Source organism: Chenopodium quinoa, unplaced genomic scaffold, assembly GCF_001683475.1.
Source record: "Chenopodium quinoa cultivar QQ74 unplaced genomic scaffold, ASM168347v1, whole genome shotgun sequence".
Lineage (NCBI taxonomy): Eukaryota > Viridiplantae > Streptophyta > Magnoliopsida > Caryophyllales > Amaranthaceae > Chenopodium > Chenopodium quinoa.
Genome location: NW_018744137.1, coordinates 351107 through 375362, shown reverse-complemented (window position 1 = coordinate 375362; position 24256 = coordinate 351107). Strand labels below are relative to the sequence as shown.

At 31.7% G+C, this 24256-nt stretch overlaps 1 protein-coding gene and 1 non-coding gene across 2 annotated transcripts; one reads left to right on the top strand and one right to left on the bottom strand.

Annotated features, from left to right (window-relative positions):
• Positions 1-63: 63 nt before the first annotated feature.
• On the bottom strand, positions 64-151 carry TRNAM-CAU. Its single transcript is given in 2 exon segments — positions 64-99; positions 114-151. It is a non-coding gene; the product is annotated as a tRNA-Met (tRNA).
• Positions 152-8939: 8788 nt separating this feature from the next.
• LOC110692933 (heavy metal-associated isoprenylated plant protein 9-like) lies at positions 8940-12072 on the top strand. Its single transcript, XM_021870017.1, has 5 exons — positions 8940-9320; positions 9441-9684; positions 9981-10153; positions 10332-10422; positions 11354-12072. Exons 1-5 carry the CDS (start codon positions 9300-9302, stop codon positions 11842-11844), a joined length of 1020 nt encoding a protein of 339 aa, XP_021725709.1. The 5' UTR covers positions 8940-9299; the 3' UTR covers positions 11845-12072.
• Positions 12073-24256: the final 12184 nt, after the last annotated feature.

Sequence of the window (24256 nt, the reverse complement as noted above, 5' to 3'; positions counted from 1 at the left end):
GCAGCCTAAAAAGTGAAAACAATTGCGTATGTGAGACAAATGTTAAACAAGGAAAAAAAAATATGGGGTGAGAGAGGCTCGAACTCTCGACCTCAGGATTACTCAACGAAAGCTATGAGACCTACGCGCTAGCCAACTGCGCCACCACCCCTTTCTGTTGTGTAGTTGCTCGTTTGTGGATTTAATTAAACTTAAGTTATAGGTTGAACTCGTATATACTCCATTCCGTTCCTTAAAAAATATTTCAATTTTCTTGTTTTTTTGTCCCTTTGATTTTACTAACCTTTTTTCAATTAAATTAATATACTGCCTTTATTACTTTTTTAAAAAAATATACTAGTATTTATTCACTTCGTTTCTTATTCACAATCCTACAAAAAAATACACTTAAGTAAGAACTCAATACACCCTATTTTATTTTTATTTTTATTTTTATTCTTTAAAATAGCGACAAATAAGGGCATGTTCTATTCAGATTATTTTCAGTTCAGTTTAGTTCATAATTGCCTTCTCTCATAAAATATTAAGTTCATTTCAGTTAAGTTAAGTTCAGTTCACTTTAGCTCAATTAATTTCAGTCAATCAGAACAGACCCTAAGAGAAAAAGGAAATAGTTTGTCCACTAGTAATATTTTGTGAAAGTCATCATAGAAGAGGAGTATTTTGGATGGAGTCCCACTATTTGATAGATCCTTCCTCAATAAACTCATGCTCCTTATTTTTTTACAGTCTATATTTTAGGTATTGATCCCAAATTTTATTTTTTTTGCAGTTTCTATATTTTAGGTATTGATCCCAAATTTTATTATCTAATGATGACTGTTGAAAAAAATTTCAATCCTTCGCCATTTTGAAACTTTCATCAAATCATTCAGGCTATGATTAGAGATGGACCACTAAAATCTTGGTCCAGATTTTTGACTAATGTCTCCCCATGCATGCATGAGTGTCCATACATCTTCTAGAGTCTTTCTCTTCACCTAAATTTACTACCTTATCCTTAATTCATTACAATTATATATTGTATTTAAGAAATTAAATGAAATAACTTTACTTGTGTGAACTTCTAAGCCATGGCCTAAGCAACTAATTGAACACAATTTATTTGAAATTTATATTTTTTTGCATGGAAAATAATTAAATTAAATGAGGCAGAGAGAACCAAATCATGTACCTTCGACTTTAAATAATTAATTTTACCACAAAATACCCTATAAGCGAACGGAAAGCTAAGTCTATAGACTCTATACGCGAAAAAACAATAATCATTCCTCATGCCCTCCACCCTATAACTTGTTGCTATGATGGGGGGAAGTATGGTGACCCATTCTTAAGAAACATACCTTGACGTAATGCAAGTATGGAACCTGAAAAACCTTATTATACAAATTAATTAAACTTGTCACAACATGACAAACCTTATTATACATAGGTCCCATCACACAGTCAATATATGGTCACATACTATGCATAATACAAAGATATCATCACCCTTTAATTTCATTTTCCAGCTGATGATACATATCAAATCATTCAAAAATAAAAACTTTTAGTTTTCTTAACAAACAGGTTCTTCTTTATACTATCACATACACTTTAACCTCAAATAATTCTAAGTCAAAGATGCCAATTTTAGTTCGAAAATCATCTACATACTAGCTATATTACAAACAAGACATGTTCTTCATCCTACATGTAACGGATTAAAATTAAGACATCTTTATTATTGATCATATACCATATAGTTTTCGGTCTAATGACAGACCTACACAAGATCATATATATATATATATATATATATATACGATTACAAAGCAAAAAAAGGCGTGTGGTCCATCGATCGATCTATCTGTTTGCTAGACGACATAGCTTAGCATGATCAATATAGTCTTTTGTTATGTACATTATGTTAATATAATGTTTGTTCATGTTATAAAATTGGTAGCTAGCTCATCACCATAATATTCCATCCTGTAAGGTTCCTCAGCAGCGGAAATTCCTGTTATCTTTTTTTTTGGCACTCATTTCATGAAATTTTGTTTACTTTTGCTTCTTCTTTTTATCATCAACATGCACAAAATATAATAAAATGGTACGTAAATGTTTACAAATTGTGCAAAAGTTTTAGCAGTTCCAAAAACTGATCTACGGTTTATGGTCCCCTACAAACTCTTATCGAAATTCGACTTTGCAAGTTAATTAATTTAAATTAAACTACTCTAATTAAGTAGTTAGTTGAGGTTTCTTCAGTTATACTAAAAGATGCCATGTACTATAATTTTAAAAAATAAAAATATTCTTTGGTACTAATTAAGTATAAAAAAATTTAAGTATATACTCTATATATTATGGTTGTACTTAATTATTCTAGCATGCTGACAATTTTCTCCTGGAATAACAAGAAGAATTAATTGAATCATTTAGCCTTTACAACTGTCCTATATAATACCTAGGACAATCATTTTATTTTCCTCTTTTGAATTTGATGGAAGAGAAGATTTTGATTCTTGCAAATCAAAGTTTATTGCCAACAATAATCACTTCTCTACCTATAGTTTATTTTGCTTTGTTTATTAGTATTTGACACGGAATAAGTATTTTTTTTTTCTTTAAAGTTGGACTACACATTCATTAACTAGCTTTTTCCGCTCTGCTTTTTCACTCTATTTTAAAAACCGTACCTAAAGGTGGAACAATCTAATAGAGACAGAGGTAGACAAGCGTTAGTTTTATAATAGGAAAATTTGTAAGAAACAACCTTATAAAATGTCCACTTTATTTAAAACAACCTTTTAATTTTTTTTTTTGCAATTTCAGACCACATAATAATTTTTTTTATCAAAGACAACCAAATGCTACTTTCCGGCGTTGATTCTATTTTTCTCAATGTTGACCACTAGTGTGCAACGCACGTGAACTCGTATATTGCTTAATACACCAATTTTTCCTCCAATTCACTCGTACTAAAAGAGGGATGAAAGAGAAACAGGAGTTTTAATAGGAGTTAATTGGAGGGAAAAAGGGTGTATTAAGCAATATAGGAGGTCATGTGGCACGCACACTCGTGGTCAACATCGGGAAAAATAGAGTCAACGTCGGAAAGTAACATTTGGTTGTCTTTGATAAAAAAAAGATATAATTTGGTCTGAAATTGCAAAAAAAATAAAAATTAAAAGGTTGTTTTAAATAAAGTGGACACTTTAAAAGGTTGTTTCTGACAAATTTTCCTTTATAATATTGATAATTATAGCCTAATACAAGAAAAAGTTTTATTTTTTTCCCAAGTGAATAGTAATCTAGCTTACTGTCTAACTAATTAGATTAAAACGATTTTTGCAAGCGTGCAATGTATATGACTGCATTCAATGAACGTGAAACAAGCACAAAAGTCATGATTAGAGACTTAAGTTGAATTTATTTACCTAAATCATCGCATTTGTATAAAAGAAAATCAAGCTAATGTCTTGTTGTTCTTGAAAAGAGGGTTTAATAAGGGTAGTTGAGTAATGAGAATGATTGTGTGCTTTCTAACTAAGGCTTAGCTAATGCGTCTAGATTCTGATGGCCGCCCCTTCTAATAATAGACTTATTTTGACCCTACACTCTCCGATTAAAATCTTATTGAGAATCGTTCGACATATAAAGTTGATCACACAAAATTCCCTCCTAATAACGTAATTGATTAAGGAATTTCTCGTATCAATGTCCATAATATTGTATTTTTATTAGAAAGTATGCATTTTTTTTTTTACTTTTTAAATGCATTATCATTTGTTTATCACAAGTAGGGGCCTATACACTTATATAGATCGTCCAAACCGTAGCTTGGATGAATAGCAAAGATTAGGTGTTAGTTAAGAAAATGAGACGGGAAGAATAGTTTCTTCACCTTTGTAATTTCAAAAATACTAGATGAATAAATATTAAATAGAAGCTAAATAAAAAAAATGGTAGATTATTAGGTGTATATTTTTTGCATCCCTCTTCCCTTTAAAGAATTTTACCACTATATATAGTGTTCACATTACATCACTTCTTTTAAATGGTAGTAGTAAGCAACAATGAATACCAACAAATTTTATTTATTTTTTTTTAAAAAAAGGAAGTTAAAGAAGTGATAGTAAGTACAATTGCATGAGACATGCATTGCTTACAAATTAATCTATGAGATGAACAAATAATTATCTATTGTTTACCTTATTATACCAAATGAAATGGACTATTAATTTCAAAAAAAAAGGGGGGGGGGGGGGAAATTATATTAAACAATTGTCAAGTAGAACTAAGATTCTTGTTGAAGCTTTATCTTTCCCTTTTTGGCTGTATTTGCCTCAATTTGCACCATTTGAATTATGTCAGAAATTAAAGAGTTGAATTATTTTTTCAAGATAGAAGAAGAAATTGTAGGATGGCACAAGATAATGTTATTGCTTATATATAAGTAGAAGAGTTTAAAACTATAAGTTACTAATTTTCCTTATTAGTATATACGTGTGGTGACCTAATAATCTTATGTCACTCTACTTGCCTAATTAAAATATAAATATAAATAAAATCCATATATTGATATTGATTGATAAATACATGTATCTACCATGTTTTAATCTGTTTTGATTGATTTACTAGTTAGTAGCTAGATGGTAGAATCGTAGAAGAGGAAAATACATAATGTTGTTATAAAAAGGGAATTGATTGAGGCAAACTTAGATTTTCATTAATAACTATATTAAACCAAACCAACTTCAGCTCAAGATACTAGGTAGGTACAACAATCTATATAAAAATATGAGAACATGAATCTAGCTATATAATTAAGTTATTATTCCTTTCATTTCGAAATAATTAATATCAAGAAAATAAGTTATATAAAGCCTTACAAATATAACTTTTATGGAGTGATTTTGAGGTCACAAGTTCAACTTTAAGATGCGATTTTGGAGGGTCGAGCTTCACGTCCTCACCCAGTCACCCTTATCCTTTGCTCCGACGCCTACTCTCCCAATCAAGAGCCTAGCTTGTAAAGGCTACATATGATTTTAGGATTGTCCCAAATAACTCCGCCATAAAAATTTAATACATCAAAATTTGTACTTTCACACTTGTACTTGATATCCTCAATGGCATCAACTAAGAATTTCAATGGATAAAGTGGATCTGGAGTTGTAAGATTTTACTTGTAATTAGTGAAAGATAGCTATGGTCTATTAGTTATTTTCCTTGATTGAGAGTGTTTTCTGATCAATTCACTTGATTTCACTTGCTTTTTGAACTTATTTGAATTATATTGGACTTATCTGAACTAATTTTAATTGTAAGAAAAATTTAGATAATTAAAACGGATTTCTCCTAGAATTATCTTATCCAAATTAAACATGTTAACCCTTAAACTCATTTTTCATGATAAAAGTGAAATTAAGGTGGACATGGGTTTAAGGGTTGGTAAATCAAATCACATAAATTATTAAAAACAATAAGTGGGAGTGGGTAAATATAAAGCTCATTATATATGTTCCTTGGTTGGTGAAATTGCTTAGTCATATAATAATAATATGTCAATATAAAGTACAACTATATATTAAATTAGAGAAACATGATAATAAATCATAACATAAAATTTGGTTAAGATCTCATATGGCCAAAAAAATTTCAACATTGAGAGGTTGGTTTTCTGTTAAAATGTCCCTAGCTGAGTCATCTCCACATAAGAATTGTAAAGTTGGGCCTATTACTTTTCTGTGTAAGTGAAAAAGAAGTATCTTTGGAGAGGAAACTTATTACTAATCATCCTTTTTCCATGTTTTTATTTGCAAATAGGGCACCCACTTATTTAATTTCCAAATGTACAAATTGTCTGGTCTTTGATCTTGATAGAAATAAAGGAAATTATGTGCCAACATCAATAACCTAAATGCACCCACAGTTTGGTGAAGTGATTCTATCAAAATGATGACTTTATATACACTTTGGGTAAATCTAGTAAAATTATGAAGGAGGCATTGGCGTAAGGGTTAAGATTATTGTTTTAAGTATATTAAGTTACAAATGTTTAAATCTCTCTTTCCTATGCATTTATATCACTAAATCGGTCATTGATGTAGTTGGCACAAAATTGGACAATAGCACCAAAACTCTCGATTTCTAAATTGTTTATATTTATTGATCCGTGAACCTCTTTACGTAACAAGAGAATGGCAGAAACCTAAATAACCATGTACTCTCTGCCTCAACAATATAATAATAGGTCATCAGTCATTCTTAGTTTAATTTTTATTAATGATGGAGTAATATTTAGCCTAAATTGATGCTTAAATTTTCCCCAAATATATATGTTCAGATATCATATGACGATCAATGTAATTTATCCTCGAAATTCTTAATTAATTTAGCACATCATTAAAGATAATAATGAAAATTTCAAACTTTCATTTAGTAAACCGAGAAAGTGACTAGATATATAATGCGACCAATTATATCTTGGCGCAAAATGAGTAGAAAGAAAAGGAGGGGTGATGTAACTAAAGACACAATTGCTATGAAAGGGAGCAATACACTCTATACTTCCAATCTCCATGCATGTGACATACCTATAGATTCAAGTACACATACTACACAGATCGATCATTTTACACGCATTATTTTCATTTAAAGCTTTTCAAACTCCACGCTTTCTCTATCCCTATGCACTCTTTTATAAATGAATCAGCCACCTGAATCTTTGAATCTGTATACAACAAGTTAAATTCACCACTATTATTTAATTGAGTGGAATCCATAAAATTAGATTAACTATGGATGTAAGTCAATAAAGATGGACTTAATTGGTTGCTCAAATAAAAGTTGTTTTTTTTTTTTTTTTTAGTTTCAATCTAATTTTAATTGAAGTGATGTATTTGCTATCTTTTGGAACATTGAACTAAGTATGGGGCCCACATGTTGTTTGAATAACATTTTCATCCAACCTTTTTTTTTTTTTAAAAGCCAATTTTAGTTGAAAGTTAATGATCTTGGTGATCAAGTCTAATTTTTAAGGTAATGATCTCGATCTACCTTATCTAAAAGTTATTTAATTTTATCATGGTGATGTTTATGTGATGGATCCTACACCTATATTTTCACACTCCCCCTTATATGGATAAGTGATCTTAGAGTTATTTAAGCTATTAAGTGTCTTAAATTGCAGGCCTACTTTGATACCATGATAAATAAAAGACTAGATCTCACCTGTCAATCTGTCATCAAGAGATTGAGAAAGTCCATTTCAAAAGACAAGGTCAAGCGAGTTCCATCTCAAAACCATATAAAAATAGGAGAAACCCCATAACCTTATAAGTGTCTAACTCTCTTATAATCTTTTATTGATATGAAATATTTTTATGTGTTATTCCTGAAATGTATGGTTTACTAACTATTTTTGAGTGAAAACTGAAAAGTCATATATACGAAGAATAATATGTTGATAATTGCATGCTGTCTTTATTTCATTGGTGCTTGATTGAAAGATCTTGTTTATTTATACTTAATTAGGGGAAAAGCTATAATTTTGTGAATTCAAACACACTAATATGGTCATGGCATAAAGTGTGATTATTGCTGACACAACCACAAAGAATAATGGAGCATGATTAAAGATTAAAGTGACATGAATATGAATATGGCAGTATTGTAAGAAAAATGTTAGTCAATGATCATTCTTCCGGTACATAATTGAATTGCATGATTATATAATGTCGATTGTTATTTTAAATTCTTGTTATTTATTACCTACAAGATCTAAATGTATGACAATTATTTTGCAATAGCACTTAAAAAATAAGGACATTTTAGGTAGACATCAAACTCTTCTAGAATTACTTGTATAAAATACAAAGTACAAGTAAACAATTAATAGAGTTTCTTGATTAATTATGTTTATTATATGAAACCATGTTAATGCATAGCTAACATTCTTGATTCTTGTTTGGTTGATTTTAATCAATCATTTGAATTCATATAGTATTGCTTGTTAATCATAGAAAACATAGCTAGCTCAAGATTACTGACAAAATCTTGGACCTAAAATATTAATTACAATTAAGGAAAAATAATTAATTAGATGTTTTGTCCATAATAGGGCCACATAATTTAATTGGTTGAAGTGATTGATCACTTAATTTGAATGATCAACTTAAAGTTTATGGCCTGGGTTTTCGGCTCCACCTGGTAGTTAAGTATCGCATCAACTTATTATTAATTAAAGTAATTAAGCTTTTGTACCTTAATACAAAAATAAAAGGTGTAATTAATTAGTTTAGCATAAACTTTTATCAATCACACATTCCTTGTGTACAGCCTGTGCAAATACCATGTTATAGTTGTTACACATGATAACCACCAAATCTCCACATTCTCATGAACCCTAACTTCCCTAAGTAATACATACATGAGCATATTTATTTAATCATACATTCAAAATTAATTATTTTTTTCACATAAAAATATAAACTTTAGATCATGCTTTTTAACACATACATTCTAACAAAATAACTATTCATATATCAACAAGCTAAGAGCTCATACTTTTTTATCCTCGATCCAAATTCAAATTAGATACCATTTACTAAACCCTAATTAAAAGAAGTTGTACAGTACAACCAGATCTCATAATTAAAAACTGATACATAATAACAGATATGGATCGGAGTATATGACAAAGTAAATAATAATGTACATATTATATCAAGGATAACTTTTATTTGAAAAACGTCTCAACGGTTCTCTTCATTATCCCTACATATTTGTATTTTCTCGAAATTACGAGAAGAAAACAAAATAGTTGATTTATTAGTTAAACAATCCACATGGCAGCCAGTCACAATAGCACTCATATTCGTCATCAAATTCTCACCATCACCTCACACACCTCACAACAAACCCCACACCAAAACCTTTCACCAAATTCTTCTTCCTAATTCCTTCTATAAATTAGCTTCCTTTGCTTCATTCATTTTCCCCCTTCTTTTCCCCAATTTTTTACTTATAAACAAGATAGGATAAAAGAAACTTATAAAAAGATTGTTCATTCTTCTCTTTTTATTAAAAGAAAAGAAAACAGAGTTTTCTAGGCTTAGTTTGCATTGCATGTGCTTTGGAATCAACAACAGCTTTCTATATGTACATATATTTGTATAATTAGAGAGCACCGCCCAATTTTTAACTTATAATTAGTTACATTTCTGCCTATAAATCTTTCTACAATTCCCAATAATCCACTACATTTTCATATTACAAGATTCTGAATTATATTTCTGATTAACCAATCAATGGGTGAAGAAGCTAAGCCAGTAAGTGTAGTGTAATGATCAATATGATTGGTTTAATATAATTTTCTAATGTTTTTGGAAATGGGTTTTATTATCTGATGATTATAATGTTGTTATATTAATGAATATGATTGGTTTTAGGAAGAGCAAGCTCCAGTAGCAGAGAATAAGCCAGAGGAGAAGCCTGCAGCAGAGGAGAAGAAAGAAGATAGTCCACCACCACCGCCACCGGCTGAGGAAGCGAAACCTCCTCCGGCCGAGGAAGAAAAGAAGGAAGAAGAACCACCACAACCACCACCCCCGCCACCGCCTTTTGTTCTATATGTGGACTTGCATTGTGTTGGATGTGCTAAGAAAATTGAGAGGTCCATTATGAGAATTAGAGGTCTATAATTTTTCTCTTCTTCTAGTGTTACACTTTTAGTGTATGTGAATGAATGTGACATGATACATATTGGATGTTTGATGTTGTCATGTACGTAAATATAAATAGAACAATTTAAATCGTCTAGGGTTATAATCTATAAATATTATTACATGGTTCAAATAATGATCATGTTATTAGAATTATGTTTGTTAGATAAAAGGTCGACTTGTTTGACAAACTGTAGCTGTTAGTTGTGGGAGTTGATTATGTGTGCGTATTACTAATAAGTCGTAATTTTCTTGTTATGTAAGCAGGAGTTGAAGGGGTAGTAATTGACATGGCTCAAAATCAAGTAACCGTAAAAGGCGTGGTGGAACCACAAGCCATATGCAATAAAATAACAAAGAAAACAAAGAGAACGGCTAAGGTTTTGTCACCTTTACCAGCAAATGAGGGTGAACCCATGCCAGAAGTTGTCACTTCACAGGTAATTTTCATGGCATACCATATTTAACTAACGACACTCACTATTACATTCTTTTTTTCTTTCACTCGTTATGGTTTAACCAGCGTGTATTAGAGACCGTGAAAAATTAAACTTGAACGGAATAATGAATAATGTTACTCCGTATTTTATTTATGTATTAAATTACTTATTTGTACAGGTTAGTGGATTAACTACAGTGGTGCTTAGTGTAAATATGCACTGTGAAGCATGTGCTGGACAACTCAAGAAGAAAATACTAAAAATGAGAGGTACATTGTTTATGAATATGCAAACCATTATTAGTAATTTTACACTTCTTTTTTTTGGAGCAGGATACAAACTTAATTAATTAATCAAATATCCTGTATATTCCTTTTTACTTCTATAAAGTTAACGGTATAATTATAATAATTAAAAATAAATTCCTGTGTTCTCTGCAACATTTTTGTCAACCTTTCTGATCATGTCATCACTGTTGGTCCACTTTATAAAGCTTAGCAAAATTTCCTGCAAATAGAATCCCATAAATAAATTTAAAATAATATACATAAAAAATAATTAAATAATTTTTGTTTATTTATTTTCTCAAATCAGTTTCCCTTTTTAAGTTCAGCCTTATTGCAATAATAAAAATATTTAAATTATAAAATCATTTTTTTAAAAAAAAATAAATAAAAAAAGATGACAGAGTGGCTGAATAAAACGAACACATGTTCATGAAAAAAATAATTTGTGGTCCAAGGAATTTGGCAGCATTGCTTCAATTGCCAAACCTCATAATAATAATAATTTACCTAATTTACTATACAGTATAAAATTCACCAGTATTAAGTTAACCTAAGCTACATTGTATATCAAATTTTCAATCAAAAATTATACTTAAGAATTAGTACCATCTTTTAGAAAATATATTATATACATTACATTAATATTTTGTTTTTATGTGAATACATGGATGTGATAACGCAGTACACCCTTGTTTTTTTTTTTTTTTAAAAGATTCATCATGACTTAATAATGAAGTATATATGAATGATTAGGATGGAGTTGTATTTACACTTACACATGCATTGATGCATGGATTTACATTAAAAGTTGTGTATGTACGTATATGATTTTTATAAGGTTACGTAAATCTGAACTTTCTCAAACTTATGTTTTATTTAAACGAGATTAAAATCCAATTAATTATTGTTCCAGGAGTACAAACAGCAGAAACTGAGCTAAGTGGTGGAAAGGTCACGGTAACAGGCACAATGGACGCAGACAAGTTGGTAGAGTACGTGTATAGACGTACCAAGAAGACAGCCAAAATAGTCCCACAACCCGAACCTGAGAAACCGGCTGAAGAGCCACCCAAGGCCGAGGAGGCGGGTGAGAAGCCACCGGAAGAGCCTAAGCCCGAGGAAACGAAAGAAGAAAACAATCCGCCACCAAAGGAAGGAGGGGAGGAAAAACCACCCGAAGGCGGAGGTGATAAAAAAGGTGGTGAAAATATAGAAGAGCCTAAGAAGGAAGAAGGTGAAGTTAATGGTGAGGTTATTCACACCATTAATAATTACGTTGAAGAAGAATCAATGAAAAGAATGATGTACAATTACTATTATCAACAACCAATGTATGTGATAGAAAGAATCCCTCCTCCTCAATTGTTTAGTGATGAAAATCCAAATGCATGTTGCATTTCATAACCCATAATTAAAAGAGTAATTAAGGGGTAAATGATGATGATTAATCACCACACAAAAAGTAAATTTGAACTTATAATAATCAATGGTTTTTTAAAGATGGTATTATAAGTTCAAATAATAGAGATTTACTACCACATGATGGTATGAGAGTATAGAGAACTTTGTTGGGTTGTTGTGATAAAGTGTTAATTTTTAATTAATAAAAGTAATGTTTAGAATTATTTTGTACCTACATAACTTTAAATTAAATTGAATACTATGGATTATAAGGTATGTACATAATTATATAATAATAATGATAAGTGTACAAATTAATTTAATGTATATGTTTTATTCTGTTTCTATAATTGGGGGATTGTTCTTAACTGAGAGAATATGCATCAGAAACACTAACTTCTATGCTCATGATCATGTGTGTGGAAGTTGGTGCCATGCTATGTATGCGTTAGTTGAGTTTCTTGAATTCTACTTAAAACAAATCTTAATTAATAAGTGAAATAATAATTTAAATTTAACCTTTATTTTGATTTGTGGAAATTTAATTTTCAAGTGTTGATTGCCACATGATTTAAATAATTTGCATTATTAATAGATTGTTAAGTTAAGTTTAGTTCAAAGAAGATTTCTTGATGATATTTTAATTGTAGGAGCAAAGTAGTGCCAACATTAGCTGCTAGAATTAGCTATGTTTCACATTTATGACAATTTCTATATTATCGTAATATTGATTGTACCACAAACTTTAAAAGCTCATCTTACATTAAATAATATTGTGTCATTTTTTTATTTTTTTTTTTTTGGAAAAATTAAAAGAAACAAAAAGAGTAATTACATGGATTAAAGCTAAGGGATCGAAGAGAAAAAGTGAGGGATAAAAGAAAAAAAAGTGTCATTGCTTCCTTACACAGACAATATATTATGTTCACTATAATTCAAGAAAAAGATTTTTATGAAATTCTAAATTGATAGTGTACAATTTCAAATAACACAGAAATTCATTGATTTTAATATCAAATTAGCGAAAATCCTGGTTAGCCTAATTGTAATCTAAAAATAAAGTATCATCAATTTCTTCTCAACCAAACACAACCTTGATTACATTAAGGGCATTAAGGCTATGCCCCACTTCTATTTTGCTATTTACAAAATCCATCTCTTTCAATGATGAAAGTTGATGTGTATGAATATTTAGTACTCCGATTTTTATTACAGAGTACTTCAAACTTATCTACACAATTATTTCATAGAATAATTTCAAGCATGTATTTAATGAAAAAATGGACACAAACAATTTGTTTTTGACTACCAAAACCTGGATAATTGCATTTGACGATTCAAACAAAAGTTATTTCATCATGAGCGAAGTCAATCATATTTCACCTTGATTCTCATGGACCATGCATGGAAAAACCAACATGGAGAACAAGAATTTGCAATGAACTGATTAAAAATCCAAAGTAGGACATTTCATCTCTTAAAATTTGTTGGCAATGAAAAGAGTAACTGTACTTTCAACCTAAGTTTAAAAGATAAAAATTAATTCTCTCTACTTTTCTAATGTATGTACGACGGTTTACATGTGAACAGCATGGGAGTTCAAATGATAGATCATGTCAAATGAGATAATCCAATTATGTTTAGACTTTACCAAATGATGTACAACATTTACTTAGAAAAATTATGGTGTATATGGATACCACATGAGGAATTGTCAGCAAAAGAGATAACAATCAAATGTGTATGTTTTTTTTTTTTTTTTTTTTTTTTTTTTTTTTTTTTTTTAATTATTATTATTGAAGAAAAAAAAAATATTTTTATTTAAATTTTTTTTTTATTTTTTTTATTTTTGGTAACTAAACTCAACATAGAGATGCTTTCAACTTTCCCAAAAACAAAACTAATTAAATTAAAAAAAAAAATTGAGTAAATTGGGTGGGGGTCAATATTTCAGGATACCACATGGGTGGGTCCATAAATTGCACTAGAATGAGCTGAGTCAGCAGAAGCAAGTCCAGTCAGAGCATGTCAAAAGGAATACAATTGGGACCCACTTCTAACGTGGCATTTGGATGGGTGTCGTAAGATTTGTCGATAAATTGTCTGATTTGTCTGCATCTAATTACTATTTAAGGAGCAAAGCAAAAGAAATAGATTCAACATCTTCAACTTTTGGAAAAAAAATAATTCTGATTCAATATCTAAAGTTGTCTGCTTTTGATTCAAAACTCATTTAGTTAATAAGATCGAGATAGTCTATCTCGTTTTTTTAATAAGAGCATTACTTGTTTTTTTTGGTCATGTTTTTATTCCTGATCCTCATACATACACATTTTATCACTTCAATTTTGGAAAAATTTCCGACAATAATCTAAAAATGTGGATTATATCCTTCAATTTTAACAATTCTTTAACTTTTCTATGCTTGGAAAGAAAAGAGGTTGACGCGTTTCAATTGTGTAATCACCTACCTCATTAACTCAAGTCTACAATGGGCCTTTATGTACATGTGGCTGATTAGCTAGTAGTTGTATATGATTCCAAACTACATTGTATGACCATAGCAAGATGCCACCTCTATAATCAATCACCCAAGTTTTTGACACCATATCCCAAATCTATGAAAATGATCCGATTTCGAGTATTAACCTTCAAATTTGGACTTTGCATATTTGGACCTTCCAAGCTAAGGCTATGTTTCAAGGTGCATTCCAAGATCCCAAAAATTGGAAGGGCTTACTTGGTCATTATCCCCTCAATCAGCTTCTAAACCATAACTTTTGGATACACTTAGGTATTATATATGCATGTAATAAAAAGAAATTAAATTACACATTCTTATATGTTTAATAAAAAGAAATTAAACATCTAGAGTCATAACTCATAAGGTGTACTCTTATTTAGTCTTATATATAGTCATATATATATGTACTACCACAGGCTAAAATTGTTGGTCAATTGGGGCTACATAACCTCTATTCTCCCTTCCCCTTCATGTGAATTTTGGTGACACAACATAATGATGACATGAAAGACGCCAAAGAATAATATTTATCGTAAGATTCGTAACAGAATAAATTTGGGTCTTCAAAAGAAAACTAAAATAATTAAAAATCCTTGATCTAAATCTAACATAAACCTGCTACAATAGGACGAAATATATTGTCAGCTTAAATGCCAAGGTTAATTAATTCAAAGAACAAAAAAAGTCTGAAAAGCAAAATTTTAGGATTACTATTGTTGGTCCTTAACTTGTACCTACTATGTGCTACTACATCTAATTTTATCCTTTGAAGTTTGAAATAATTGTCATATCATTATATTTGTTCGTTGATACAACTATTTGGGTAGTTATTGCTTGCGTTGTAGTCGGTTGAATGTTGAAGTATTCAAGCTCATCAACCATGCATTTCAAGTTAGTTGTTACTTTGTTTATTCAAGGGGTAACATATTATGATATTAGGCAATTATGGTAAAATAAAAGTGTGTATGAGATAGCTCTTTTTGTTACATGACTAGGAAGATGGAACATGTATGTTTATATAAAAAAGGGTGTATTTTTTTTTTGGCAATATCTAAATAGGAGGAACATGTTACATGTAGCAATGTAGCATGCATGAACATGGGTAAGAAAAAGAGCGGGTGTATAGTGCCTTAGGAAACCCTTTCACAAAGGGAATTTCTAATGTGTACGATTACTATTTAAAGGATTAACATTAACAATCCAATCCGCGGCTTGTTTTGCCTCTCGAATTCCTGATAGATACGTTACATGCATGAGCATTCGCATGTGGTATCTATATAAATCATTAAGGATATGATAGGAAGGGTATGTATGCCAATAGTAGGTACCCCTTGGTGACCGACATCATATATATATATATATATCAATGTATGTATAGTGCAGGCCAAGGAAATTATTGAAGGGTGCAATTCAAAGAACATATCAATCCACGCACATATCATAGTGTGAAACCATAAGTTATAAAAGTACGAAGTAGTTAATGTGATGAGGAGATTGAATAATGTGAATCTGATTCTGCTGCAACTCATATATAGCAGTGGCTGGCTTGCTCGTGGACACCCACCTGAGCTGTAGCGAAAGCGAGTCTTCAAATCGAAATTGTTGTATATGGACTTCAAGGGTAGGTCTTCAACCTTGTTGATCTATCCATGACCAAGATGAATTTTAGATGACTAAGTGAAATCAAATTGATTATTGTTCAAGGTGATTCTGATTAATTTTTGTTAGACATGAAATGCTACTTATTTAAACTCGTCATTCAAATTCAAAATGTAGCTTGCTAGCTTGGAACGTGTTTAGGCACCGATAAATATGACTTGATATTAAGAGTCTGTTCACATTTACAGAACTGAATATTTTATGAGATAAGGAAATTAGGAGCTATTGAACCGAACTGAACTAACTGAAATTAAGCTGAAGTGAACAGTTCCTAACTACATGACAATTAATTCTAGACGAAGAGAATAAATATATATGTGTATCATTTCAATCAATTATCCGCGCGTAAGCTTATTCAAGACAAACCTAAAACTCTAAGTGCAAGATGTCTAATATGATGTGTATGCATAGTATGTAGAGCTGTCAAAAGTTGACCCGATCCAAAATACCGGCTCAAACCCGATTATTAACCGACCCATCTGAACCCGAAAAAATGGTGACCCAAACCTGACCTGACCCGACCTGAAACCAACCATAGACCCGAGTTGACCCGAGTATGTGAGACCCGAACCCGATCATGAACTGACCTGGAGATGACCCGAACGTAACCCGTAAATTATTGACCTGAGCCGAACCAGACTTGAACCGTAATTGACCCAAACCCGTTTTAACCCGTCAAAACCGAATTTAACCCGACTTGTTACTAACCTGAATTTAATCTGACTCGTTCCTAACCCGACCCGAATTTAACCCAACCTGTTACAAACCTGACCCGAAATCGACCCGACTTGTTATTGACTTGACCCAAACTCAACCCGACTTGTTATTGACCCAACCCGAATTTTACCAGATCTATTACTAACCCGACCCAAAAATTCAACCCGATCTGTTACTAACCCGACTCGAAATTAACACGACTTGTTATTGACCCAACCTAAATTCAACCCAAATTGTTCCTAACCCGATTTTAAATCACCTTAAATGCAATTTAGACCACCTTATTATTGTTGATCAAAGCATTTTGTTTAAGGAGACCAAGTCGGTCCAGGCCTGCAAAATAAAGGAGCATCATCCTCAAATTTAAGAATTAAATATAGTATATATTTGTTGTATGGTCAAAGGAGATAATTATCTTCCTAAATTATAGACTATAGTTCCCTAGTATATTGCCATATATATTATAATCAAAGGAAATAATTAGCTTGATAAAAATGATAATTATCTATTTATAATTAGTTGAGCCCGAATATGACCTCACTTAGAAATGACCCGTCCTGATTGTAACCTGCAAATTAATTATTGCATTGACTTCAACATAAACCGACTTAATCCGAGAATGACCAAACTTGAAAATGACCCAACTTGATTATAACCCGCAAATTATTGACTTGAACCGAACCCGACTTGAACCCGAGAATGACCCGACCTGATTATAACCCGCAAATTATTGACTTGAACCGAACCCGACTCAAACCCGAGAATGACCCGACCTGATTATAACTCGCAAATTATTGACTTGAACCGAACCCGACTCGAACCCAATGATTACCCTAACCCGTTTAAACCCGTGAAAACCCGAATTAAACCCGACCTATTGTTCACCCGAACCGAATGTAACCCGACCTGTTATTAACCTGACCTGTATTAACCCGACCCAAACCCGATAAGAAGTATGACCCGACTAAAGCATGACCCAACCCAAACCCGACCCGCATAGGTTATGGAATAAATCCGAATTAACCCGACCCGAGTTGATCCGACCCACTCTTACTGACCCAAACCCGACCCGTTTACCCGAATTGACAGCTCTACCCGACACCTCCAAAATTTCTCAAAAAGCGTGGATAATAGCCTTCAATTTTGAAAATTTTTGACTTTTTTTCACCCGGAAATAAAAATTGTTGAAATGTTTACCATGGTCCCTAATACCCTCCAGTTGGCTGTGTGGAACCATCCAATTTTCCATTAAACGACCAATTTACCGGTTTACAACTTGCACCGATTTCATTAACTCAAGCTTACCACGAACATTTATGACAACATATAATGACCATATATGGTTCTGTAGGGAATAATTCAAGCCTTAATCCCACTAGCTTGAACCCCACTGTGATCATACACTAAAGTACGGTGGCGTCCAAAAGGGAAGAAGATAGAGCAAAAGAGTCGCCAACAAGTTTTTTAGGAACTTGTAAACCGTTCACGAGGTGAAGGTTACACCCCTTAACGATCCAAGAGATCGTCAACTCCATAAGGTCTAGAACCAAATAAGGGTTCGGGGATGAAGGTACAAATCCAACCTAAAAGAGATTGAACCTGCCCTAATAATAGGCCTCTACTTTATTCTGATCGTATTCATGTGCGCTTTCTAATTAACATGCAATCAATAGGATTAACCCTAAACCTGTTTATCTATGTTGGTTGAATTTAATGCATAAATAAACTATTATTGGTGATCACTTGAATTATAATCACAATTAACCCTAACAAGATTATTAATTATCTTATTAAGCGTGATTATGAGTACAAATTCCCTTTAAACATGCATGAAATTGGCGTGATCAAGCAATAAATAAAAATAATTTATCAAGCAACATAATAATAAATAATAATCATGATCATAAAATTATAACAATGAAATAATCATCATAATAACAATCATATTAACCATAATAATAATCATGTTAGTCATAATAATAATAATTATAAAATTATAATCATAATCAAAACAATTATAAAAATAATCATGAATCATGTTAAAGCATAATAAAAATAGCAAGATCCTAGGCATGATACTAACAAGATTAATAACAAACCCTAGCATGTCACTAAGCAATAAAAATCAAATCTTTAGCCCTAACATGATACTAGCAATCATAAATATTAGGAAGAATATAGGAAACATCGTAACAATCATATTTAATATTAAAAATACCCTAGACATGATACTAGGAATATCATAACAACAATGTGAACATGATTTCTACATCATAATATCAATAAATCATTAAAGCACTTACTTTGATGCCTCGTACCTCTTTCTAATAACAAAATACACACGTTAGTAACTTCAAGGAAAATAATAAACAAAATAATTAAATCAAATAATTGAAAGAGAGATTTGGGACCAAACCCTCAGGAATTAAAACCTTTCACGTCTAGGGCGAAGACAACTTCGAATATGGCTAGGTGTTTCTAGATCTAATGAATGTGGAATTTTGTATTTGAAAACAAAGTTTAGAAGAAAGAAAGAAAGAGATGAATGAAAGAGATGAATGAATTAAAGAATGCTAATTAAAACTTGTGAATGAGGAGAATTGGTGAATCTTAATGAGAGTTGGTGAATGATGGATGTAGATGTTGAATGAAAATGGAGTTTTTAATACGATATTTATAGAGAAAATCAGCCAAAAAGATAAAATAAACAAAACAGAGTCTGACGCACAGAAAACAGAGCTGGCGCCACCCTTGGCTAACTGGCGCTAGGCACCAACACTAGCGACAGGCGCCAATGGCTAGCGCCAGGCGCCAGGCGCCAAGGCCTGGGGTTAGGCGCCAAGCCTGTTTCCAACGCGTTTTCGAAAATCAGATAAGTTTACCGTACTGGAGGGTAAAATCATATAATTTCCTCGAAAATGCTATTTGATTTTAATTAAAACTTTGAAAAGTCAAAAGTCAATTTATCAATGCTAATTGAATTAGGAATGAAAAGAACCTTCTAGAAGATTCTAGAAGACTAAAACCATTCCTAATTGCATTAGGAATGATAAACCACATTAGGCCCTCCCCAAGATCATTGGGCCGCATATAAGGCTCAAAGCGGGCCCAGTTTAGTAAATTGGTCATAATTTCCTCAATATCCATCGGAATTGGGTTTATAATATATCGTTGGAAATCTCTTGTCAAGCCCCATCCAACTACACTACTATTGGACCCATATCATGGACCAACCAAACTGGAATGGCTGTTTTCTTAAAATAAGTTTTCAAAAACAGAGAGAAGAGAAAAGAATTAAAACTTTCCGCAACACTAGACTTTCCACACTTTCAATTCATTCGATTATGATTCGACGTGAAAGGTACTCATCACCGGGTTTGGTTCTGGGGAGATACAAATGGGTGTCTACAGGTTCCAAATGGCATTATATGACCCCGAAATGTATCCCCTAAAATCTCAATGCTTTTCGACACCGGGTGTAATACCTCGTATTTTTATACGTATTTTAATTGAAATAAGTATTTTAAGAAGTATTTAATTAAATTGAATTGTTTTATTTAAAGTATTTTAATTATTCATTTTAATGAGTTTGGAAATATTTTATATATAAAAAAGGAAAGTTTATTTAACTAATTATTTTATTTAAGTTGGGGTTTAAATTAAGAAAGTTTTATTTTAGTAAAATTTTGTTAGGGAAGGGATTATGAAAATTAAAACTGGAAAGGTTAGGGAGAAGGGTTTCTAGGGAAGGGGTATAAATATTCAACACTTGAGGCAAATCAAACTTTTCCCAGAGTGGAGAAAACCCAAGGAAACTTCTCTCCTTTTTCTCTTTATTTTTCTTTTCTTTTTCATTCTCTTTTCCACCCTTCCCCTTTTCGGCTCCCTTTCACCTCCGACCACCACCAGCAGCGCCAGCAGGCAGCCACCGGCGCTGGTAGCAGCTGTGGTGGCTGTCGGCTGCCACATCTTTTCGAACAAAAAAAAAATATATTAAAACTTTGTTTTGAAAATTTGTTTAATCCTAGATCTAATTATTAATTATGAGTTTTGTGATTTGATTTTTGATGTTTGATTATGAGTATTATGTTAATTAATTTTCAGATTTTATTTTTAATTGAAAAGCCCCAATTTTTGAAACCCTAGGTTCTTGAATTATGAATTATTGAAGGGTTATGATCTATCTATAATGAATTAAACCTTTGATTAAAGTGTTTTAAGCCTTAATTACAGCAAGTTTTCATCAAAATATAATGCTTGAATTTTTGGTACGTAGTGCATTAAAAATCAAGTTTCTTTAAGGAATTTCAATTACCCATTAATTGGGATTAAAGTATGATGTTTTAAATATAATTTCAGCTTATTTTAATTAAATTATGAGGGGTTTTATAATAATATATATTGCTGGAAATTTGTGTAGAGAGGATTTTAATACTCTTTTATGATTTTAAATTGTAGGAGACTTCGAAGTGAGTGATTTTTGTTAGCTGTGGTGATTTTAAGATCGTATACAAGGTACGCTCGCGTACTTAGCATAATTTTATTGATGTAGTAGCATACTAAATGTGTTTAATTGATTACAAGTAGTATCATGCTAGATTTGGAATGGAAATTATGTTTTGGATGATATTGGTGATTGAATTATGAAGCATGATTTATTTGGATAGAGTAATGGATGGAAAATTATAGTTTGAATATTATTTATGAACCACACTTTTATTTATGGCATGATAGAGAGCATGTTTAATTAAACTAAATGTTTAATTTGGTTTGGAATAGTAAAAGGGAATTTTATTATGGTCCATATAATTTTTATTGATGCTTTAAGCATGGGAAAGGAGCTATGTAAGTGTTAATGTACACGAGGAATAAAGTATAAGTTAGTGCCATAGTGAACTTAAGGTACTTAAGATGTTTTTAACACCGATGGATAGGATTTGTGGCGCTTAATGCGTTTAAGGTGCGTGTCATTGACAACGAGGTAGATTAAAAAAGGGTTCAACATTAAATATTATGTGGTTACTAATTATTCAAGAATTAAATTAAAGTATTTAATTGTTTGAGTAATCATGATGTCTGATGTTGTTATGTTTCGAGAGTCATCACCAAGTTAATAAATTTTAAAAAAAACGTAAAGTGAAAGAGATTACGCACCAAAACTCTTGGAACATATATACCTTGAATATGAACATATGGGGGGAGTTATGGAGTTTTATATTTTACCGTAAATTCTACTGGAGTACAGGACGTTGTACATTCCTTTTGTTATTATTATTATTATTATTATTATTATTATTATTATTATTATTATTTTTTTTTTTTTTTTTTTTTTTTTTTTTTATTATTATTATTTATTATTATTATTATTATTATTATTATTATTATTATTATTATTATTATTATTATTATTATTATTATTATTATTATTATTATTATTATTATTATTATTATTATTATTATTATTATTATTATTATTATTATTATTATTATTATTATTATTATTATTATTTTTTTTTTTTTTTTTTTTTTTTTTTTTTTTTTTTTATTATTATTATTATTATTATTATTATTATTATTATTATTATTATTATTATTATTATTATTATTTATTATTATTATTATTATTATTATTATTATTATTATTATTATTATTATTATTATTATTATTATTATTATGCGCAGGAATTCCGCCAGTTACAAGTGGTTATGGATGCTGGCACAGTTAGCTCCCGTGTCAGTAACCTCAATTTATTGGGGGAGGTTATTGGGGGAGGTTAGTGGGGAAACTCGTTCGATGCGTAGTCAACATTAAATAAATTATGTAGTGGTCTAGTGAGAAGTTTTATTGAATGTTGTATGCTTGAAAAACAGGTGCAACAAGATAAGTTGTGTGTTGATAGGTAATTGCATGTTAGTGTGTTAGTTACGCTTATGTACTCAGCTTTGCTGATTGTGTGTTTGTTGGCCTTGTCTTTATCTTAGCTCTATGATGACCCATTTTTAATGGAGAGTAGTGGAAACAAGTAGAGAGAAGCTTTTCAGGCGATGAAGCATATTCATGTATGGGCATGAGCGAAGAGCGAATCATGCTAGTTTCTATAAGTATATGATATGTTTATTGCTTTAATTATTTATGATATTATTATTATGCATGACTAACGCAAAGGTTTAAAATTTGGTTTGGTTTTAATAGGGCTTATAATGGTTCTAAGTTGTATTTGATTTTATTTTGCTTCGTTTGACTTTACTTTCGTTGATTGACTTTTCAAGTTGACTTGTTTTGAATGGTTTTGAAATTAGTCTTCCGCTGTGTGTCTTTGATAGTTGCTTTAGCTGTTTTCACGGTGGTGGTAATGTCTTAGATATTCCTATTTAAAGTTTTAAACAGGGCAAAACATGTATTTTAAACGAAAGGAATTTCTAGGGTGTTACACAAGGCCCCGAAACATTCAAAATTTCTCAAAAAGCGTGGATATTAGCCTTCAATTCACTAGTAGAATAAATGTGATGGGAAGCCATAATAGGCAAGCGGTTTACAAAATCCGCTTCCCATTTACTTAATAAAAAAAAAGAGGGAAGTGAAATGGCAAGCGGTTTTGGCGCGAACCACTTGCTTTTTAACTAATGGCCAGCGGTTTGGCCTTGAACCGCTTACCATTAGTTAAATTGGCAAGCGGTTCAAGGCCAAACCGCTTGCCATTAAAAAAACAAAAACCGGGATTACAATTCACAAACCCTCACTTCTCAGTTCGCTCTCTCTCCTCTCATTCACTCCAAACCCTAATCCCTCACTTCTCAGTTCGCTCTCTCTCCTCTCATTCACTCCCTCACTTCTCTCTCCTCTCACACCTCCATTGTCACGCAATCTTCTCATCTCTCCTTTCTCCATATCTTTCTCTTTCTCTCTCATCTCTTTCTTTCCTTTCTTAGTGAAATCCGGTGGTAGTCCGGTGGGTTTTCGACCCAATTTGAGCATGGATTTTCGACCCAATTCGAGCTTGGATTTTCGAACCATTCGTGTGGGTTAAACGGTGGTATTCCGGTGGTGGTGCGTGTGGGTTTTTATGGTCGAATTCGTCAATAAAAACTCTAGATCTAGAGTTTTTATGGTCGAATTTGACCCATTAAACCCAAATTTAAAGCCAATTTCGACTTTTTTGTTGGTATTCAAGGTATTTCCTTTTTTTATCTTTTTTTTTAATTTTATTGTGATGGGTGGTTGAATTGGTTTGTTTAGGTCGATTTGTTGTTGGTAGGGGTCGTGGTGGACGGTGGACGGTGGTGTCGGCAGGTGTTCTCGTGTTGGTGGGGGTTGTTGTGGGTGGACGGGTGATGGTGGGTTGTGGTGCTGGCCGCTTTTCTGGTGTTGGTGGGGGTCGTGGTGGATGGTGGTGTTGGCAAGTGTTCTCGTGTTGGTGGGGGTTGTTGTGGGTGGACGAGTGATGGTGGGTTGTGGTGCTGGCCGCTTTTCTGGTGTTGGTGGGGGTCGTGGTGGTGGTGGTGGTGGCTGGTGGT

Bases quoted from the DNA above. Each gene is read 5' to 3' on its own strand.
- LOC110692933 (XM_021870017.1), top strand. From the start codon at position 9,300: ATGGGTGAAGAAGCTAAGCCA. The intron at 9,321-9,440 runs GTAAGTGTAGTG...GATTGGTTTTAG, and splicing joins TGGGTGAAGAAGCTAAGCCA to GAAGAGCAAGCTCCAGTAGC. The intron at 10,423-11,353 runs GTACATTGTTTA...TTATTGTTCCAG, and splicing joins GAAAATACTAAAAATGAGAG to GAGTACAAACAGCAGAAACT.